The sequence below is a fragment of the Cetorhinus maximus genome, chromosome 26, assembly GCF_964194155.1.
Source record: "Cetorhinus maximus chromosome 26, sCetMax3.hap1.1, whole genome shotgun sequence".
Taxonomy (NCBI): domain Eukaryota; kingdom Metazoa; phylum Chordata; class Chondrichthyes; order Lamniformes; family Cetorhinidae; genus Cetorhinus; species Cetorhinus maximus.
Genome location: NC_135904.1, coordinates 35243522 through 35260963, shown reverse-complemented (window position 1 = coordinate 35260963; position 17442 = coordinate 35243522). Strand labels below are relative to the sequence as shown.

The window sequence follows — 17442 nt, the reverse complement described above, 5'->3', positions numbered from 1 at the left end:
TGTGGCAAGATGGTAAGTCTTGAAACTCAGAGCTATGTTTAAAACATTTCATTTTGTTTAAAAGCCTGTCCATTTGACTCCAATCTTATTACATGTAATCAAATTATAATGTAATTTTAGTGCACGGATATAATGACTCAACATTGAGAATTCAGATAGGTGTGGTCATACTGCTGTGTGTGTTATCCTTCTAACATTCTGCTTAAGGCACAATTACTCTTGTAAATTTATTGTATTCAGTTTGGCTTTCAGGTCCCCAGAAGCTGTTTTACTTAATTATTCATTTTTTTAAAAGTTCTTTTATGGAATTTGGGCATTGCTGGCTAGGCTAGCACTTATTGCCCATCCCTCATTGCCCTTGAGAAGGTGGTGATGAGCCACTACCTTGAACTGTTGCAGTCCATGTGGTGTAGGTACACCTACAGTGCTGTTAGGGAGGGAGTTCCAGGATTTTGACCCAGCAATAGTGAAAGAATGGTGATATATTTCCAAGTCAGGATGGTGAGTGGCTTGGGGGGGAGCTTCCAGGTGGTGGTGTTCCCAATCATCTGCTGTCCTTGTCCTTCTAGATGGTAGCGGTTGTGGGTTTGGAAGGTGCTGCCTAAGGAGCCTTGGCGAGCTCCTGCAGTGCAACTTGTTGATGGTACACACTGTCACTATGCATCAGTAGCAGAAGGAGTGAATGTTTGTTGGTGGGGTGCCAATCAAGTGGGGCTGCTTTGTCCTGGGTGGTGTCAAGTTTCTTGAGTGTTGTTGGAGCTGCATTCATTCAGTCAAGTGGAGAGTATTCCATCACACTCCTGCCTTGTGCCATGTAGATGATGCACAGGCTTTGGGGAGTCAGGAGGTGAGTTCCTCGCAGCAGGATTCCCAGTCTCTGAACTGCTCTTGTAGCCAATCTATTTATATGGCTAGTCCAGTTCAGTTTCTGGTCAATGGTAACCCCCAGGATGTTGATAGTGGGGGGATTCAGAGATAGTAATGCCATTGAATGCCATGGGGAGGTAGTTAGATTCTCTTCCAGGATATAGGGTCTTCAGGTGAGACAGGGAAGGAGATAAAAGAGGAGGAGGCATCGCAATATTGATCAAGGAATCAATTACAGCAGTAAGGAGGGATGACATCTTAGAAGGCTCCTCAAATGAAGCCATATGGGTAGAACTTAAAAACAAAAAAGGAGCAATCACATTGCTGGGAGTGTACTATCGGCCCCCAAACAGTCACAGAGAAATAGAAGAGCAGATATGTAGGCAAATTTCAGAGAAGTATAAAAATAATAGGGTAGTAATAGTGGGAGATTTCAACTTCCCCAACATTAACTGGGCTAGCCATAGTGTGAAAGGTTTAGAGGGAGCGGAATTCTTAAAATGCATCCAGGAGAGCTTTTTAAGCCAGTACGTAGAACGTCCTACAAGAGAGGGGGCGAGGGTCCTGGACTTAATTTTAAGGAATGAAGCCGGGCAAGTGGCAGAGGTATTAGTGGGGGAGCATTTTGCAGATAGTGATCATAACTCAGTTAGATTCAAAGTCCTTATGGAAAAGGACAAGGATGGACCAGAAATCAGAGTTCTAAATTGGGGGAAGGCCAATTTTAATAAGGTCAGATATGATTCGGCCAGAGTGGACTGGGAGCAGCTACTTTTAGGTAAATCTGTGTCAGCAGTGGGACTCATTCAAGAAGGAAATAGGAGGAATACAGGGGGCCAACATATTCTGGTAAAGATAAAGGGTGGGACCAATAGATGTCGAGAGATATACAGCATTGGATAAAGAGAAAAAGGGAGGCTTTTGGCAGATACAGAGGGCTCAAAACAGCGGAAGCCCTAGAGGAGTATAGAATGTGTAGGAGGAATTTAAAAAGGAGATTAGGAGAGTAAAAAGGGGAGCATGAGAAAACGTTGACAGGTAAAATAAAGGAAAATCCAAAGTTATTTTACAAGTACATTAAGAGTGAGAGGATAACTAGGGAAAGAGTAGAGCCCATTAAGGACCATAGTGGTAATTTGTGTGTGATGGAAGACGTAGGTAGGGTTCTGAACGAATACTTTGTGTTGGTGTTCACAAGTGCTGATGTGTGGGTATGGAAATCAGGCAGAAGGACTGTGATATAATTAAAGAAATTAGCATAGAAAGGGAGGAGGTTCTAAGTGGTCAGGCAGGCTTAAAAAGTAATAAATCTCCAGGCCTGGATGAAATGTATCCCAGGCTTTTGAGTGAGGCAAGGGAGGAGATAGCAGGGACGCTGGCAATAATTTTCAATACCTCTCTTGCCACAGGAGAGGTGCTAGAGGACTAGAGGACAACCAATGGGATACTGTTATTCAAGAAGGGTGGAAGGGATAAACCAGGGAACTACAGTCCAGTCAGTCTAACCTCAGTGGTGGGAAACTATTGGAAGCAATTCTGAGGGACAGAATTAATCTACACTTGGAGAGGCAGGGATTAATCAAGGACAGTCAGCATGGTTTTGTTAAGGGGAGGTCATGCCTGACCAATTTGATTGAATTTTTCGAAGAGGTGACCAGGTATGTAGATGAGGGCAATGCATTTGATGTAGTCTATTTGGACTTCAGCAAGGCTTTTGATAAGGTCCCGCATGGGAGACTGATAGTGAAGGTAAGAGCCCATGCCAGAATTGGCTGAGTGGCAGGAAGCAGAGGGTGATGGTCGAGGGATGTTTTTGTGGCTGGATGCCTGTGTTCCATAGGGATCAGTGTTGGGTCCCTTGCTGTTTGTGGTATATATAAACGATTTAGATTTGAATGTAGGAGGGTTGATCAGTAAGTTCGCGGATGACACAAAAATTGGTGGGGTGGTAAATAGTGAGGAGGATAGCCTTAGATTACAGGAGGATATATACGGGCTGGTCAGATGGGCTGATCAGTGGCAAATGGAATTTAATCCGGATAAGTGTGAGGTGATGCACTTGGGCAGGACAAACAAGGCACGGGAATACACGATGAATGGTAGGACCCTGGGAAGTACCGAGGATCAAAGGGACCTTGGTGTGCATGTCCACCGGGCCCTTAAGGTAGCAGGACAGGTAGATAAGGCGGTTAAGAAGGCATATGGGACACTTGCCTTTATTAGGCGAGGCATCGAATATAAGAGCAGGGAGGTTATGCTGGAACTGTATAAAATGCTGGATAGGCCACTGCCAGACTATTGCATGCAGTTCTGGAATCTGCATTATAGGAAGGATGTGATTGCACTGGAGAGAGTGCAGAGGAGATTTACCAGGATGTTGCCTGGGCTGGAGAGTTTTAGTTATGAGGAGAGATTGGATAGACTGGGGTTATTTTTCCTGGAGCAGAGGAGATTGAGGGGGTACATGACTGAGGTGTATAAAATTATGATGGGCATAAATAGGATAGACAGGTAGGAACTTTTCCCCTTGGAGGAGGGATCAATAACCAGGGGGCATAAATTTAAGGTAAGGGGCAGGAGGCATGGAGGGGATGTGAGGAAGAATTTTTTTTACCCAGAGGGCGATGGGAATCTGGAACTCACTGCCTGAAAGGGTGGTAGAGGCAGAAATCCTAATAACATTTAAGAAATATTTGGATGTCCACTTGTGATGCCATGGCATACAAGGCTATGGGCCTGGTGCTGGAAAATGGGATTAGAATAGTTAGGTATTTGATTGACCAGGGCAGACTTGATGGGCCGAAGGGTCTTTTTCTGTGCTGTAGACATCTGTGACTCTATGACTCTAGTTGGAGATGATCATTGCCTGGCATTTGTGTGGTGAGCATGCTACTTGCCACTTGTCAGCCCAAGCTGGATATTGTTCAGGCCTTGCTGCATTTGGACATGGACTGCTTCAGTATCAGAGTAGTAAATGGTGCTGAACATTGTTCACTGATGATCGCACATCCCCATTTCTGACCTTATGATGGAAGGAAGGTCATTGACGAAGTAGTTGAAGATGTTTGTGCCTAGGAACTCCTGCAGTGATGTCCTGGAACTGAGATGATTGACGTCCAACAACTACAACCATCTTCCTTTGTGCTAGGTTTGACTCCAACCAGTGGAGAGTTTTCCCCCGATTCTCATTTCCTCCAGTTTTGCTAGGGCTTCCTGATGCTGTACTCGGTCAAATGCTGCCTTGATGCCAAGGGCAGTTACACTCACCTCAGTGAGCAGGTTATTGCTAAGCAAGTGCCACTTGTTAGCACTGTTGTTGACCCCTTTACTGATGATCAAGAGTAGACTGATGGGGTGGTAATTGGCCGGGTTGGCGATATGACTGTCCCTTGAACACCATAGTCCTTTCTAGTAAGAAACTAATTTCAGTAACATAATAAACTACATATAAGATAATGCTCTAACTCTCAGAAAGATAGTGTTTGATGTAATCCATACCTTGATGTAAGTTTAGGCCATGAGACCTAATTGAGAGTTCAGGTCACTTTGAGATCAAAATTTCAGTGGTTTAGGCTCTTCTGTCCATCCCTGAAATGGATGGCAGTCCTACATCCCTTATTCAACTCTCTGCTTGTCATCCTCCTTGCTTTACTTCCACCCTCCTCCATCCACAGTATGGATGATAATGTGAATATTCATTTTGTACCATGAATAATACTGAGAAGCATGTTGCTATGAGCCATGGGTCATATTCTGAAAGTTAATTGGCTGACTGACATTTTGGTTTATTACTGTAGAACTGTGAGGGGAAAATTAGTTCTTCAGTCTAATGCATAAAGTCCTACTTGACGATAGTAATGAGAAATGCTGTCAACATTCCAAATTTTTCTGTTCTCTCCTGCCGTCCCCCCTCCTTTTTACCCTCCTCCCTTCTCCCGGGCTCTCTTTGGTTGGTGTGGTTAACCATGCCGAAAGCTGCAGAGGGGCCTAGCAGCCCATGTGCACTGTGATCACAGTCACAGAAGATGTCATTTGTAATTTAGGTTCAAAACAGCCCAAACCAGTGAAGGGGTAGAAACAAAGTTGTGGTAAAGATGGACATGGATTTGGTAGATGATGATGACAAGTTCAAGGAGTATGGCAAAGGAGTGAATTTGAAGATGGGACAGTTGTTTAAGGCTGGGTGAGGGGTGGTCGGGAATTTTGTTTTAAGAAGATGGGTATTGACGGTTTTGAAAAGAAGGGAGACTGCATCTGAAGTAAGGAAATCAATTACAATGTTAGCTAGCATAGGGCCAAGCAGGGAAGGAGGAACAGTGCTCAGTAGATTAAGGTAATAGGCTCAAATGAGCAGTGGGTCCTGTGGACAAAATGAACTCAATGGGGCATAAAAAGTGGAAAAAGAGGCATTGGTTCAGAGAGAACAGGGAGAGATTTTACTTGGAAGAAGGTGGAAGCAAGAGAGAACTGAATGGATAACCTCAATTCTGTTGACAAATAAGTCCTTCCATATTGATGATGTTTGTACTTGGGTGCTGATAGTGCAGAAAAATGGTGGAGGGTGGCCTTTCATTTGCAGATTATCCTGACGTAAGGGCATATTTGACAGTGGAATGTGAGGCCTGATGTGGTTGAAACATATCTGGTCACAGAGTCTCTGACCCTTGAAATTGAGGGGGTGAAAATGAAGGTCATACCAGGGTGGACAGCTGAGATAGGAGTTAGTTTCCTTCAGACTGGGGCATCACCTGTGGAAGTAAGGAAATTGGGAGAGCAGGTTGACAGCTGTGGGAATATGATGAATAGAGGAGCAAAGGCTTAGCAGTTGGCAGTAGGAAATTACAACTTTAAACAACTGAGATTTTTTTTTGTCTGGGTTAAATTTAGATGGAAGTGTGGTTGGAAAAATTAGGAGGGTAAGGATGGTAAGGGATATAAGGAAGTGATTGGTCTTATCTATGATCAGTTGGTCATATAAGATGGCAGAGCTGAGGGGGAGGCTACATAAAGATGGAACTTGTGCTTTTTTAAAAGTCTTGTTTGTGTTTCTTCCCTGCATGGCATCCCAGAATAATATGTGCTGTAGTTGGGAGGACTGGCAGATGGATTTTGTATGGGTTCTTTTTTGCAAGATTCATTTTTACTCTTGGTTTTTTTTCATTGTTTTCGCTTTTGGCTGTCAGCTGGTCATTGTTCTGCCATTTCATACCTTCTCTAGACACATCTCTTTGCATGTCCAATTATCACTTCCTTTAGACCTGCACCAACAACTTTTGTCATTTAATCCCTCCTGCCTTCCTGTCTCAGACCTTCTCTTTTGTTCTTTTTCCATCTTTCACTTGCTTAAAACCTATTACATTTCTAACTTTTCCCAGTTCTGATGAAAGATCATTGATCTGATGTGTCAATTCTGTTTTACTCCTGCTGCGTACTTCTAGCATTTTCTATTTTTATTTATGTTTTTACTTGCATCTGCAGTATTTTGCTTTTGAAACAGTTTTGTGTCTATAAGTGACCCTCCAGGTAAAATAGTCTATAGGAAACTATGATCCAAAATAGCTTATTTAGTTAATTAGCTGTATTTCTGATATTTTCAGTTTTTATCCAGATTGGGCGAAGTCCTGTAGTGGGTGGGGCTTACTGAAATGACATCACATTGACTGACAGTTAATCTTGTGCTTACTAAACAATAAGTATTACGGTAAACCTGGGGGAGAGGGGACACCTGTATCCAGTCAGATATATAAATTATGCAAAAATCAAGAAATTGAGGTATATGCCGGGAATTTGGGATTTTTAAACAACTTTTAATTAGCGGACAGTTTGGTAGAAAAATGTTCAGTTTTGTAATCCAAGGATGAGTTTCTAGCACATGAAATCCTGCTACAGTCTGCTCAAATTAATCCAGTTTACTTGAAATCTTCAGTTAACTGAGTACTTTATTTTCTTCTACTCCTTTGAGTGTATTTCACATTGTAGTTTTGTACAGTGATTTAGTAGGTGATTTAAGGTTAATCTGAAGTAGATTTCCTCAGTTGTAGTAGCAGTTGGCTGATTTTTAAAGTAATGTATTAACCTAGCAGTAAGTGCTATACTTCAAAAGCAATTGTTTTTGTGTGAAGTGCTTTGGGATGTTTGTGGATGTGTGAAAGCCTAATCTAAACTCTAACCAGTTAGGCTAAAGTTCTAACTATTGAAACAAAAAGGATTTATTTAATGGTGCTCATTTATAGCAATTGAGTTCCTCTACATGAAGTGTGTAATAGATCTTTATTTTATTTGTAATTTATCACTTTAAAAATCTGTACTTGGATTGCAGCTTGGTGGCATTTGGATTCTGCTGAATTAGATACCAACAGTGACTAAGACAGACGCTTCTGCAAATGTTCTTTATGCATATGCGGTTACAGCAATAGGCTCGCACCATACTGGCCCTGAGTAGCCTGTGCAGAAGACCAAAGTGCGCTTCTTCATTGCTCTCTTAGTCGAGAATTTTTTTTAAAAAGTAACTTTCAGTCTTCCAGGTTTGAATTTATATAAATTTGTACTAACAATGCAACTGGACTTAGTGGAAACTTGTCTTTATTTTTTACATGGGATAAAATACATTTCTTTTAATTAAAAAAACAAAATGCAGTTTTTATGTGCATCTATCATAGTTGAATTAGGTTTAGAAAATGGTTGGGGTTTATGTAAAATGCAAAATACAGATTTGCAAATAGCAATGTATGTGTGGGCACAATCTGGCTGACTGCCGTGGGTCAAAACCTTGGAACTCCCTTTCCAACAGCACTGTGTGTGTCGCTACAGCACATGGACTGAACCGGTTCAAGAAGGCAGCTCACCACCACCTTCTCAAGGGCAGTTAGGGATGGGCAATAAATGCTGGCCTTGGCCAGTGAAGCCCACATCCCATGAATGAATATATGAAAAAGGCTGTGCCGATCTGTAGCATTCTGATACCCCTCTTGCTGAAAACTGAACAGGTTAAAATTTAAATGATGAGTAGAGTAGTCTTGTTTTGTTGCCATAAAGTGCACCTGTAATATTTCTACTTTTTAAAGTGGAGGATAAGCTTGAGCCTGGGAGTTCAATTAATAAGGACGCCTGAATGTAAATGTGATTTTCTACATTTCCCCCCCCTGTTGATTGACTGTGGAAGATGTTTAGTGTGGATTTTATTTGTGATTTGAATATTAGAGAGGTCACTATAGAACAAAAGTTCACCAGTGTGGTGGATGTGTGTTGTCAAGGACGACAACTGTATTGTAGTGAGATGACCTGAGGTGCTCAGCTGATATTGGGCTATATTTCAGATCATTTATCAGCAATCAAACTAAACCTTTTTTATAACACACACAATGTTTTTCTAGAGAACGTAGCCAGCAATAACTAGAAAATTGAAGGTTGACTAATGTTTGGAAAGCAGTTTTGTAGTTTGCAGATTCATGTGCTACTTTTTATTATGATATAGACTACACACACAATTGAAATTTCGATTCTAAAAGACTCAGACTAGAAAATTAAACAGTGGTCCAGAGATTGAGTGTTTAATAGTTCCAACAACCTTTAGGATTGAAATATGTTGAGCCTGCTTTGCAGAAAAGAAACTTGTAGGTGAAATCAAAATTAGGAGCCAGATAGTCACCAGTCAGCCCAAAAAAGAATTCGGAAGAAACTTCTTCACCTAAAGATTAATAAGAATGTGGAATTCACTACCACAGATAAAAACATGAGGGAGAAAAAAATCGGAGGATATGCTTATGGGTTTAGATGAAGATTTGGGAGGTTGTGGGGAAGTGGTGGTGGAGGAGACTCTCATAACCGCCAGGGTAGACCAGTTAGGTAGATAGGTTCCCCAACTAGCTGAAACAGATTCTATGGCTAGGGGATGTAGCCTAAAAATTAGAGAGACACCTTTCAGGAATGAAATTAGGAAAACTTTGACACACAAAGGGTGGTAGAAGTTTGGAGCTCCTCTGAGCTAAAAATTGATGCTAAATCAATTGTTAATTTTGAAGCTAAGATAGATTTTTGTTTGCCAAAGTATTAAGGGACATGGGGCAAAGATGTATAAATGGAGTCAGGTTGCAGATCAGATACGATCTCATTGAATGGCAGAACAGGCTTGAGGCACTAAATGGCCAACTCCTGTTCCTTTGAGTGGCCTGTTCCTGCACTGTTAATGCTATGTAGGATTTTTAAACTATGTAAAATAAGTTTTATTTTCTGTAATGTTTCTGTATAAGATTTTATAGCTTTAATTAGAAGCTTTGTGTGTGGCAAATGGGACTTTCAGTAGAATGAAGCTCTAGTTGATGCATTGACCAGTACTCACCACAAACTTGTGAGTATCATTGTCATTGTGTTAATAACCCCATAAAAGTAGTGTTATTTATTTATTTTTTACAGACCCCACTCCATTGTAATGAATGTGTAACATTTTATAGTTACCTTAATGGTGTCATGCCCATTACAGTAGATAATATAAACTTTCAGCCAATACTTTAAAAAAAAATTGGACACAACAAGCTGTTAAACTGGCTGCTGCAAATCATGTAACTTTTAGCATCTGGACCACAGCCAGTGTCAAGTCAAGTCTCTTGACACATAGTTAATTAAATATGGACATAGGTGAGGGTGCTTCAGTTATCTGTGGAATTCACACATTTCATTGTTTAACACCTCTAAAGACTATGGCGTTTCTAGACTGCCTGGCTCCAGGTTTCATACTGGACAAAAGGGAAGATTGAAACTCACTGGCTACTATCAACTTTGCATTGTATCACAATGGTCTCCCCAATCCAAACCAGACTGGGTGGGCCTCAGAAGTGTTAACCCAGTGGTAATGTGATCAAAACTGGTTTTCGGGACTGCACCCTTATTATCCAGGACCTAGCAGATCCATCAGACCAATCAGGTCATCAGCCAGTCTGAGAAGCAGACTCTGAAACTAGCTGCAAGTCATCAAACAGCCAAAGTACTTAACCTGTTGCAGTTTCAAAGCTCACCTGAGAACCCGACGTCCTAGATACTTTACTGCAAGAAATCTCAAAACCTGCTGTGAATCTTTTCACTTTACAAGACCCTCACTTCAACTTAAAATCATCGAATCCAATCGAGCAACCTGCCACATGGGAGACTTGTAAATCAGAGACTGAATTAACTATAATCTGTAAATCTGTACCATTTTTATTTGTATTCGGTTTTTGTGTGTGCGTGAGTGAGACAGTGCGCGTGACGTTTAGTCAGTAAGTTTGTGAGGCAAATAAGTAACTATTTTAAACTCTCAAAAGCTTACTGCTGTATTTGGAATGCGCACTCCAAAGGTAAGAAAAGATGCACCTCTTTCCATACAAAAATATACTGATTATGGCAGTAAGAGAATACATACATTCTGTCTGTGACAATAGAAAAATATGCTTTTTTTCCTAAAATCTCTTTGGTTACTTGCAAGGTAATTCCCTGCTGATTTCAAGAAAACAAGCTTATCTTTGCAAACCAGCTATTAATTATGCACCATTTTTTAAACTAGAGTTCTGGATGAATAAAACTCAGGAAAGCTGTGTGCATGATAAATTGTTTTATCAAGCTGTATATGTGTGCTAAGTTAGTTTAGTGAGCTTTGACATGAATTTTATTCAATAAGCTCCAAATGTACACGCCCCAACCCCATTGATTGGGATTCGTGATGAGTGCCTGGAAACCATGGAACCCATCCAGTACCATGGAAGTTAGCTTTCACAAGAGGCTGACATTGATGCAAAAATCCAGCATCGCCTGAAATCTGCTGTTCACCCTGGTTCATCTTTTGGACACACGAGGAAGTGCGTGTTTGAAGACCGTGACATCAAAACTGAAACCAAGCTCATGGTCTACCATGCGGTTGTGATCCCTTCCTTATTGTACCGGGCTAAAACATGGACAATGTATAGGAGGCACCCGAGAACTCTGGAGCCATACCATACCAACAATCTTGCATCGTAAGTGGGAGGACAGATGCACCGACATCAGTGTTGTCTTGCAGGCAGGCACCAGAAGCATTGAGGCTAGGGTCATCCGCCATCAGCTTCATTGTGTTGGTCATGTAGTTCACATGTCTGGTACCAGGCTCCCAAAGCAGGTTCTTTTCTCCCAGCTCAGTCAAGGCAGATGCACCAGAGGGTACAGAGGAAGAGCTTTAAGGATATGCTGAAAGCCAACATGAAGAAATGCAACAATGACATCAACTCCTGGGAGACCATTGCCTTGGATCGAACCAGATAGCAGTGTATGTGGAAAGAATCCCAGCATTTTGAGACCCAACAATGACAAAATGAAGAGAAGCAAGAGTGGCAAAAAGAACACACCATGACCTGAACTGGTAACACATGACCAGATATCCCACATGACAACAGACGCCTTCTATGCCATAAAGTCTGCAGATCCCAAATTGGCCTCATCAGCCATTTTCAGACTCACGAAAGGCAATCATTCCTGCTAGCGAGGGATAGCCAACAGTAATTTAAAACCCACCAATGATAATCAAATCCATGATGGACTGTGAAGGAAGCAGCTTAAACATTGGGAGGAGCTGGTATAAATAACACTTTCCAGTGAGGATCCTGTTTGAGCGCAAGTGTGATGCTGCAGTGATTAAAAAATGTGAACCCATGCTTGGCTATTTAACTGAGAATCATAATTTTGGTGATAATACCTGCCTGCCAGTTGGTTCCACATTATTTTGAAGCAAACTAGTTTGGTTAAACTTTAATCAGAGATTCTTGAATCAGATTTTATTGGATTATATTTTATTTTAGTGTTTTCTCTGGTTTTATGATTGAACATTCCTGCAAAGTTTTGTATAAAAATCTTAAGTCTCCTTGGAAATTGAAATAATTTTGGTATCTTTTAATGTGCTGAAATATATACCTTTTCATACCAGTGTTTTAATAAATTCACTTTCCAACCTAACTATTAAATCTTCCTCTTTGTAGATTTATATTTTAACTTCCTCCTCGACTCATTTCTAAACAACCCATTCCCTTTATTTTAATAATTTTGTATGTAAAACTGTTTCAGTTGCATCATTTCACTTTTATTCCTCCTCCTCAACTTCAGCAATAATTTAAATTTTACATTAAGTCCCCACATTTTAACTAACTGCATTGCTTATTGCAGGTTTTTCTGAGCAATAATAATCAACAAATTGTCAGATGCTGTAATTTTCCGTTCTTAGCTTTAAAATATAGAAAATCAGAGCAAGCTAATTGACATGAGTAAGCTATCCTGATATTGAAACTGTGGAAAGATGTCCAATTAATTCAGTTGTTAGTCCACATATTCTAGTTGTACTGTGTGCCACTGATTTGTACAACTGATGTAATCACTTGTAGCTTTTTACAGGTAGGAGCTAAGTGAATGCTTTTGTCTACTCTTTGCTGCAATTAAAATCTCCAACCTCCCAACACTGGCAGTAGAAATGAAGCCTGAAGTGGCTGAAAAGCAGGGTGGTTTATTTTTATTGGTCACTGAATCCTCCCTCTTAGTTCAGTACTATCTGTTTTAGGCATTTGAAATTTCATTAGCAAAGTGATAACTTACCATGACGGTGGCATGTAGCTTATTTTCTGGTGATCTTCCCTCTCCATCTTGCATGCGCTCTCTCTCTTCACCCCACCCGCCACCACCCGACCACCCCCAAAGCAAAGCTCAATGTGTCTTATGTGATGGTATATACCTTAGCTGCTATGTCACTGTTCTCTTTACCCTTTCACCTGTATGGTACTGTCTCAGTTGTGCTATTTACAATAAGAAAAGTGGATTTTTTAAAAATGTATCATTTAAAGAAGTAATTGTGAATTTAAGGCAAGAATTCAATTGGCTCCTGATGATTTCAGCCTAACTATTCAGAATAGCTAAACTGTGCAGACCAGAAAGGGTTAATGATTGTTTTCCTTTTGTAATGGATCAGCTCCGAGTCCAGTAGAAATCAGACTGGCTACAGGTTTGGATATAGGGATACTGTTTTAGCCACATATGGTAATTTTAGTAGAAAACATTTTGGATATGCGCACGCAATACAGCTAAATGTACTTCACATCCGTATATTAACATGTACACCATGCAGTCACCATGGAAGTAAAGCACTCGATGATGAAAGCCTTCACACACTGCTTTTTGCCTCACCATTTTGCCAACAAACGCACAAAAATGTGAAAGCACATGTGCTGACCACCGTGTGGATGAGTTTTATGAGCACATGCCCATGATCATGTCTATTACTCAATTTTATTAATCGGAAGTGCAATTAGCCATATCTACAATATCGGCCACAAGTGGCCAGTGCCCAGCAAAGAGTTAAGGCCCTGGAAAGGAAAAGAACATTGTAATTGTATGATCTGCAAACATTGAGAGTTGCTTTTTTTCTAGTTTTCTTTCCATGCTGTTTGCGCAGAGGTCAGTGCAGCCTATAACAGCACTGCATTTCTGACTTTGTGTCTGTCGTATCTGGTGACCATGACTCTTAACAGTTTCTAACTTCCTTTTGCAAGGTCTGTTGAAGGAACATGGCTCAAGAAACCAATCAGACTCAAGTGCCTATGCTGTGTACCACTGGCTGTGGATTTTATGGGAACCCGCGAACGAATGGCATGTGTTCTGTTTGCTATAAGGATTTTCTTCAAAGGCAAAACAATAATGGCAGAATCAGTCCAGGTAAATACTTTTTAAACAAAAATGTAACCTGTAACTGCAGTTGATTTTTAAGCACTCTGCACTGAATTTGTTTAATTACCTAGGAGGTATAGCTTGCGCTAGAATCACTTCCTGCTTAAAACCAAGTTAGGGCTAAAGGAGAGATTTCATCCCAAGTTTGAAAACTAATGTCACTTCATTGAATCCAGTACCCTCGAGAGATGCTGGCTATTGATTTCCAGTATCTCAGAATTGTGATATGCCCTGGTATGAAGCAGTCATGTGAATCTTTCTTTTATTGGAGTCGCAAGGCAGTGCATGATTTTATTTAATTATTGCGAATAATCAATCCCTTCTTGGGGAGTGATTGCCCTCTGCTTAATTAATGTTCAAATCATTACCTGCTATACTTTCAAATTTAATTAGTTTTTAAAAATGTTTTCAAGGTGTAGCATCACCAGGTTCTGATGGTAATGTTAAGTTTGCCATCTGACTTAGCACAGACTTGTCAAAAATCATATACCTTTGCCAGCAGGAAACAGCAGCCCCAACCTATTTACCCATGAAATTGGAAATTTCAAGTGTTTAATCTCTCTTTAGATGATGGTTATAAATAAATCTCAGCTCCCCAGTTGAAATTTGATACTTGCACGAGTTGACTCAATTGTCTTGCTGTTCAGGCTATTAAGTGAAGAATAGTCACTTGGGTAGGTACTGAAGAGCAGTTGACACCTATGGAATTCCCCTTTGCCATGGGTCATTTCCTTCAGGAGAGAGTGTTAGGAGGTGGGGAGTTTTGTGGGAGTAAGAGGTAGCATATTTTTGCCCTTTTTCCTGAAACCTTTGTCTCTCCATAATTTTGGTTGGAGTTTCTTTAAACGGAAGAAAAGTATCTTTTGTGTCAAAACATAAATGTGTGTTCTTGCATCCCTTATATAATCTGTAATGGGAGATGTCTTTTAATATTGACATAGAATAATTTCACTCTCTTTTAATCCATGCTTTCATTGTAATGCTTAGTTGGACTCCTTGTAGAAAAGCAAAACAGTTTGGATGCTGGAAATCTGAAATGAAAAACAGAAAATTCTGGAAATAGTTAGCAGGTCTGGCAGCATCTGTGATTTCTTGTACGTACAGTTACTCATCGCGTGGCATCCTCTTGTCCATAAAGGAAATTGCTGTTACCGGGTTTCTTCTAACTGTCACGGTTCTGGACTCTTGCTTGTGCCTCATCAGGAGTAAGGCTTGTTCTTTTAAGGAACACTTAAATGTTGTCATTACATCATATTCTGGGTCTGTCTCATGGCTTCTTCCATGTTGCTAATGGTTTGATGGTAATTGTTCTGACAGGGTCAGACTTGACTGGAAGAGGAGAAGGTAACAATCAGTCAACCAGGAGAACGGTGGTTGATTATTCAGGTTGTGTATGGTTTAATTTCAGATTTTGTCCTGAGGCTTAAGTGTTCTAGAATGTAATCCATTGATCACCTGTTACTTTGGTTGTGTTTAGTTAAGGTTTTTTAATCGCCATTTGGAGGGGAGGACTTGCTGGATACTGATGAGTCAATTTTGCATTTTTGGCTCTATTGAGGCGTTCCTCAAGGTGAAGCTCTGAATATGGATGCGAGCAGCAGCTCATGGCTCTGGTTGGTTATTGCAATAGGTTAGCATCCATTGACTACTACAGTGCCACACGAGGGTTGGGCATTTTTTTTCTGTAGTCTCTTCACTATTTTGTACAATGTTTGGTTGTTGTTGTCTTTGCTTCTGTTTCTGTTAAGCTCGTGATGACTAGGCCTGCTTGTCTCTTTTTTGTGTCTTAGCTCGTTAATCCATGGAAACTGGTTGAGTTTTGCCTTGATACAGAGCTTAACCAAATCGATGCCTAATCACTGTTCCACTTGGATCAACCAGAGCATCTACCACCCAGGCCAAGTCAGTCTCCACATCAACTGTTGTGTCTACCAGCATTCAGAAGCAATTGTTCAACTTTGAAATTAGATTTTACTGATGGTGTTTTGGGCTCCTTGATATCAAATTGTTTAAAGGCTGAGCCTCTTGGGTGAACGCAATTATTTTCTTTAACGTGAGCTACATGAACCACTGGAGTACTGATGCCCCAAGACACCTATAGAACTAGTCTTTATCATCAGAGTCAAAAGAAAATGCCATGCACTGACCAGAAGTTGCGAAATGGTTATGAAAGTAGTTAAAGCAGCAGTCGAATGACCAAATTCTACAAGCTTTTATCATCTTTTGTATCAGTGAATATTCTAACTGCACGATTGATGGTGTTATGATCTTACTGGTGGTAACCTTCATTGAGTTTAGGGCTAATTTGAAAAACACTTCTACATTGTCGCCTAGCGATCTGGCACTTGAAAGATGAGTGTTGTAGAGCAGCATTGAGTCACCTTACAAATCCCTATAGTAATCTCAAGCATTCATTTATAACTCCATTATTTCAGCTTTTAAACCTTTTTTTAAATATCTTCACTGTATATAATTTTACTTAAAATGTTTGGCAAAATGAATATAAAATTCAACTACATATTTGTGTTTTAATCAAAGAATTGCATGTAATGTTTGATCATCTAAAGAAAACAAATTGACAAAATGATTTATCCAATTTGAGACTGGATTGCTATTTATTTTGCCTTGTTGTGAGAGGGTGAGTGACAGCCTACAGGTCGGCCTTTGGCAGTGTCATTCTATGGCTGACCATCGGGTGATGTTTGAAGACACCAATTTTGTGTCCTTTACTCCCACTCCTCTCTTCATTTAGGAGAATGTAATATCTACACAGTCATGGAGTCAACAGGAAAGACTAAGTTTGGTAAGATGCAGAATGTGCCCACATGCTTTCTATCCAAACCCGTCAAGTGTTTATATTTTAAAGTTAGTTGCAAATATACATATGTTCAGAAAATTAATGTTCCTTGTTGATTTGTAATGAAATTTTAACTGAACTAGCAGTAGCTATATACACTATATAAAATGCATTTGCTCAGTAGTAAGAATCAGAGTATATTTAAAGAAAAAGAAATTGAGTTTATAAACTGCTTTTCACAAATTCAGGATGTCCCAGAGCGCTTCACAACCAATGGAATATTTCTGTTATAATGTACAAAACGCAGCAGCCAATTTGCGCGCAGCAAGATCCCTTAATAATGTAATAATGAACAGATAATCCGTTTTCAAGATGTGGTTCAGAGATAAATATTGACCAGGGCACTGGGAAGAACCCCTTACTATTCTTTCTATAGTGCCATGGGATCTTTTACATGCACCTGAGAGGGAAGACAGAGCACTCTAGGCCACATCGAAAAGATGGCACTTCAGACAGTGCAGCACTCCCTCTGTAACTCAACTGAAGTGTCAGCTTGGTTTATGTGCTCAAGTCTCAAGAGAGGCCCATAACCTTCTGAATCAGAGGTGTGCATGAAATAACAGCCATGGCTGACATTGTAATCTTTTAACCATCTTACTGCCCTTACTCATTATTTGAAGACTAGAAGATCTCGTAGCAATGCTAAATTGACCTGCTTCACAATGCTGCATGTTAGGTACTACGCTGTATAATTTATTTATCTGTTCTTTGTACAGCATCTCCCAATTTGAGTAGTTTAACTGAAGTGTATCCTGTTCAATGCACAGAAGAGAATCTCCCAGAAATACCATCATCTTTCTCCTCCTCCTCTACATCTGGCCAATCAAGGTAAGTAAGCAACTTCACTCCTGGGAAATTTATGTGAAACTTAAATAACTGTTTTAGTGACAATATGGAATGTCAGGTTTTCACCTAAATCAAAAATATAACTAGTATATATTTATTAGTGAACAATAATATTTTTTCATAGTGAGTGCACCTGTTAATGATCTTAACTATGTCAGTTTATT

At 40.2% G+C, this 17442-nt stretch overlaps 1 protein-coding gene across 11 annotated transcripts in view; it reads left to right on the top strand.

Annotated features, from left to right (window-relative positions):
- Positions 1-17442, top strand: part of zfand6 (zinc finger, AN1-type domain 6) — a 54415-nt gene that overhangs the window by 10121 nt on the left and 26852 nt on the right. For 2 of the 11 annotated variants that reach the window (XM_078530459.1, XM_078530461.1), the window contains exons 2-6: positions 7187-7327; positions 13401-13563; positions 14893-14961; positions 16328-16378; positions 17149-17260. In XM_078530459.1, coding sequence (XP_078386585.1) covers positions 13416-13563; positions 14893-14961; positions 16328-16378; positions 17149-17260 — 380 coding nt within the window. In that variant the 5' untranslated portion in view covers positions 7187-7327; positions 13401-13415. Of the gene's footprint in view, positions 1-7186; positions 7328-13400; positions 13564-14892; positions 14962-16327; positions 16379-17148; positions 17261-17442 lie in introns of those variants that run through there. The other 9 variants (XM_078530458.1, XM_078530460.1, XM_078530463.1 and 6 more) reach the window with 8 other exon arrangements.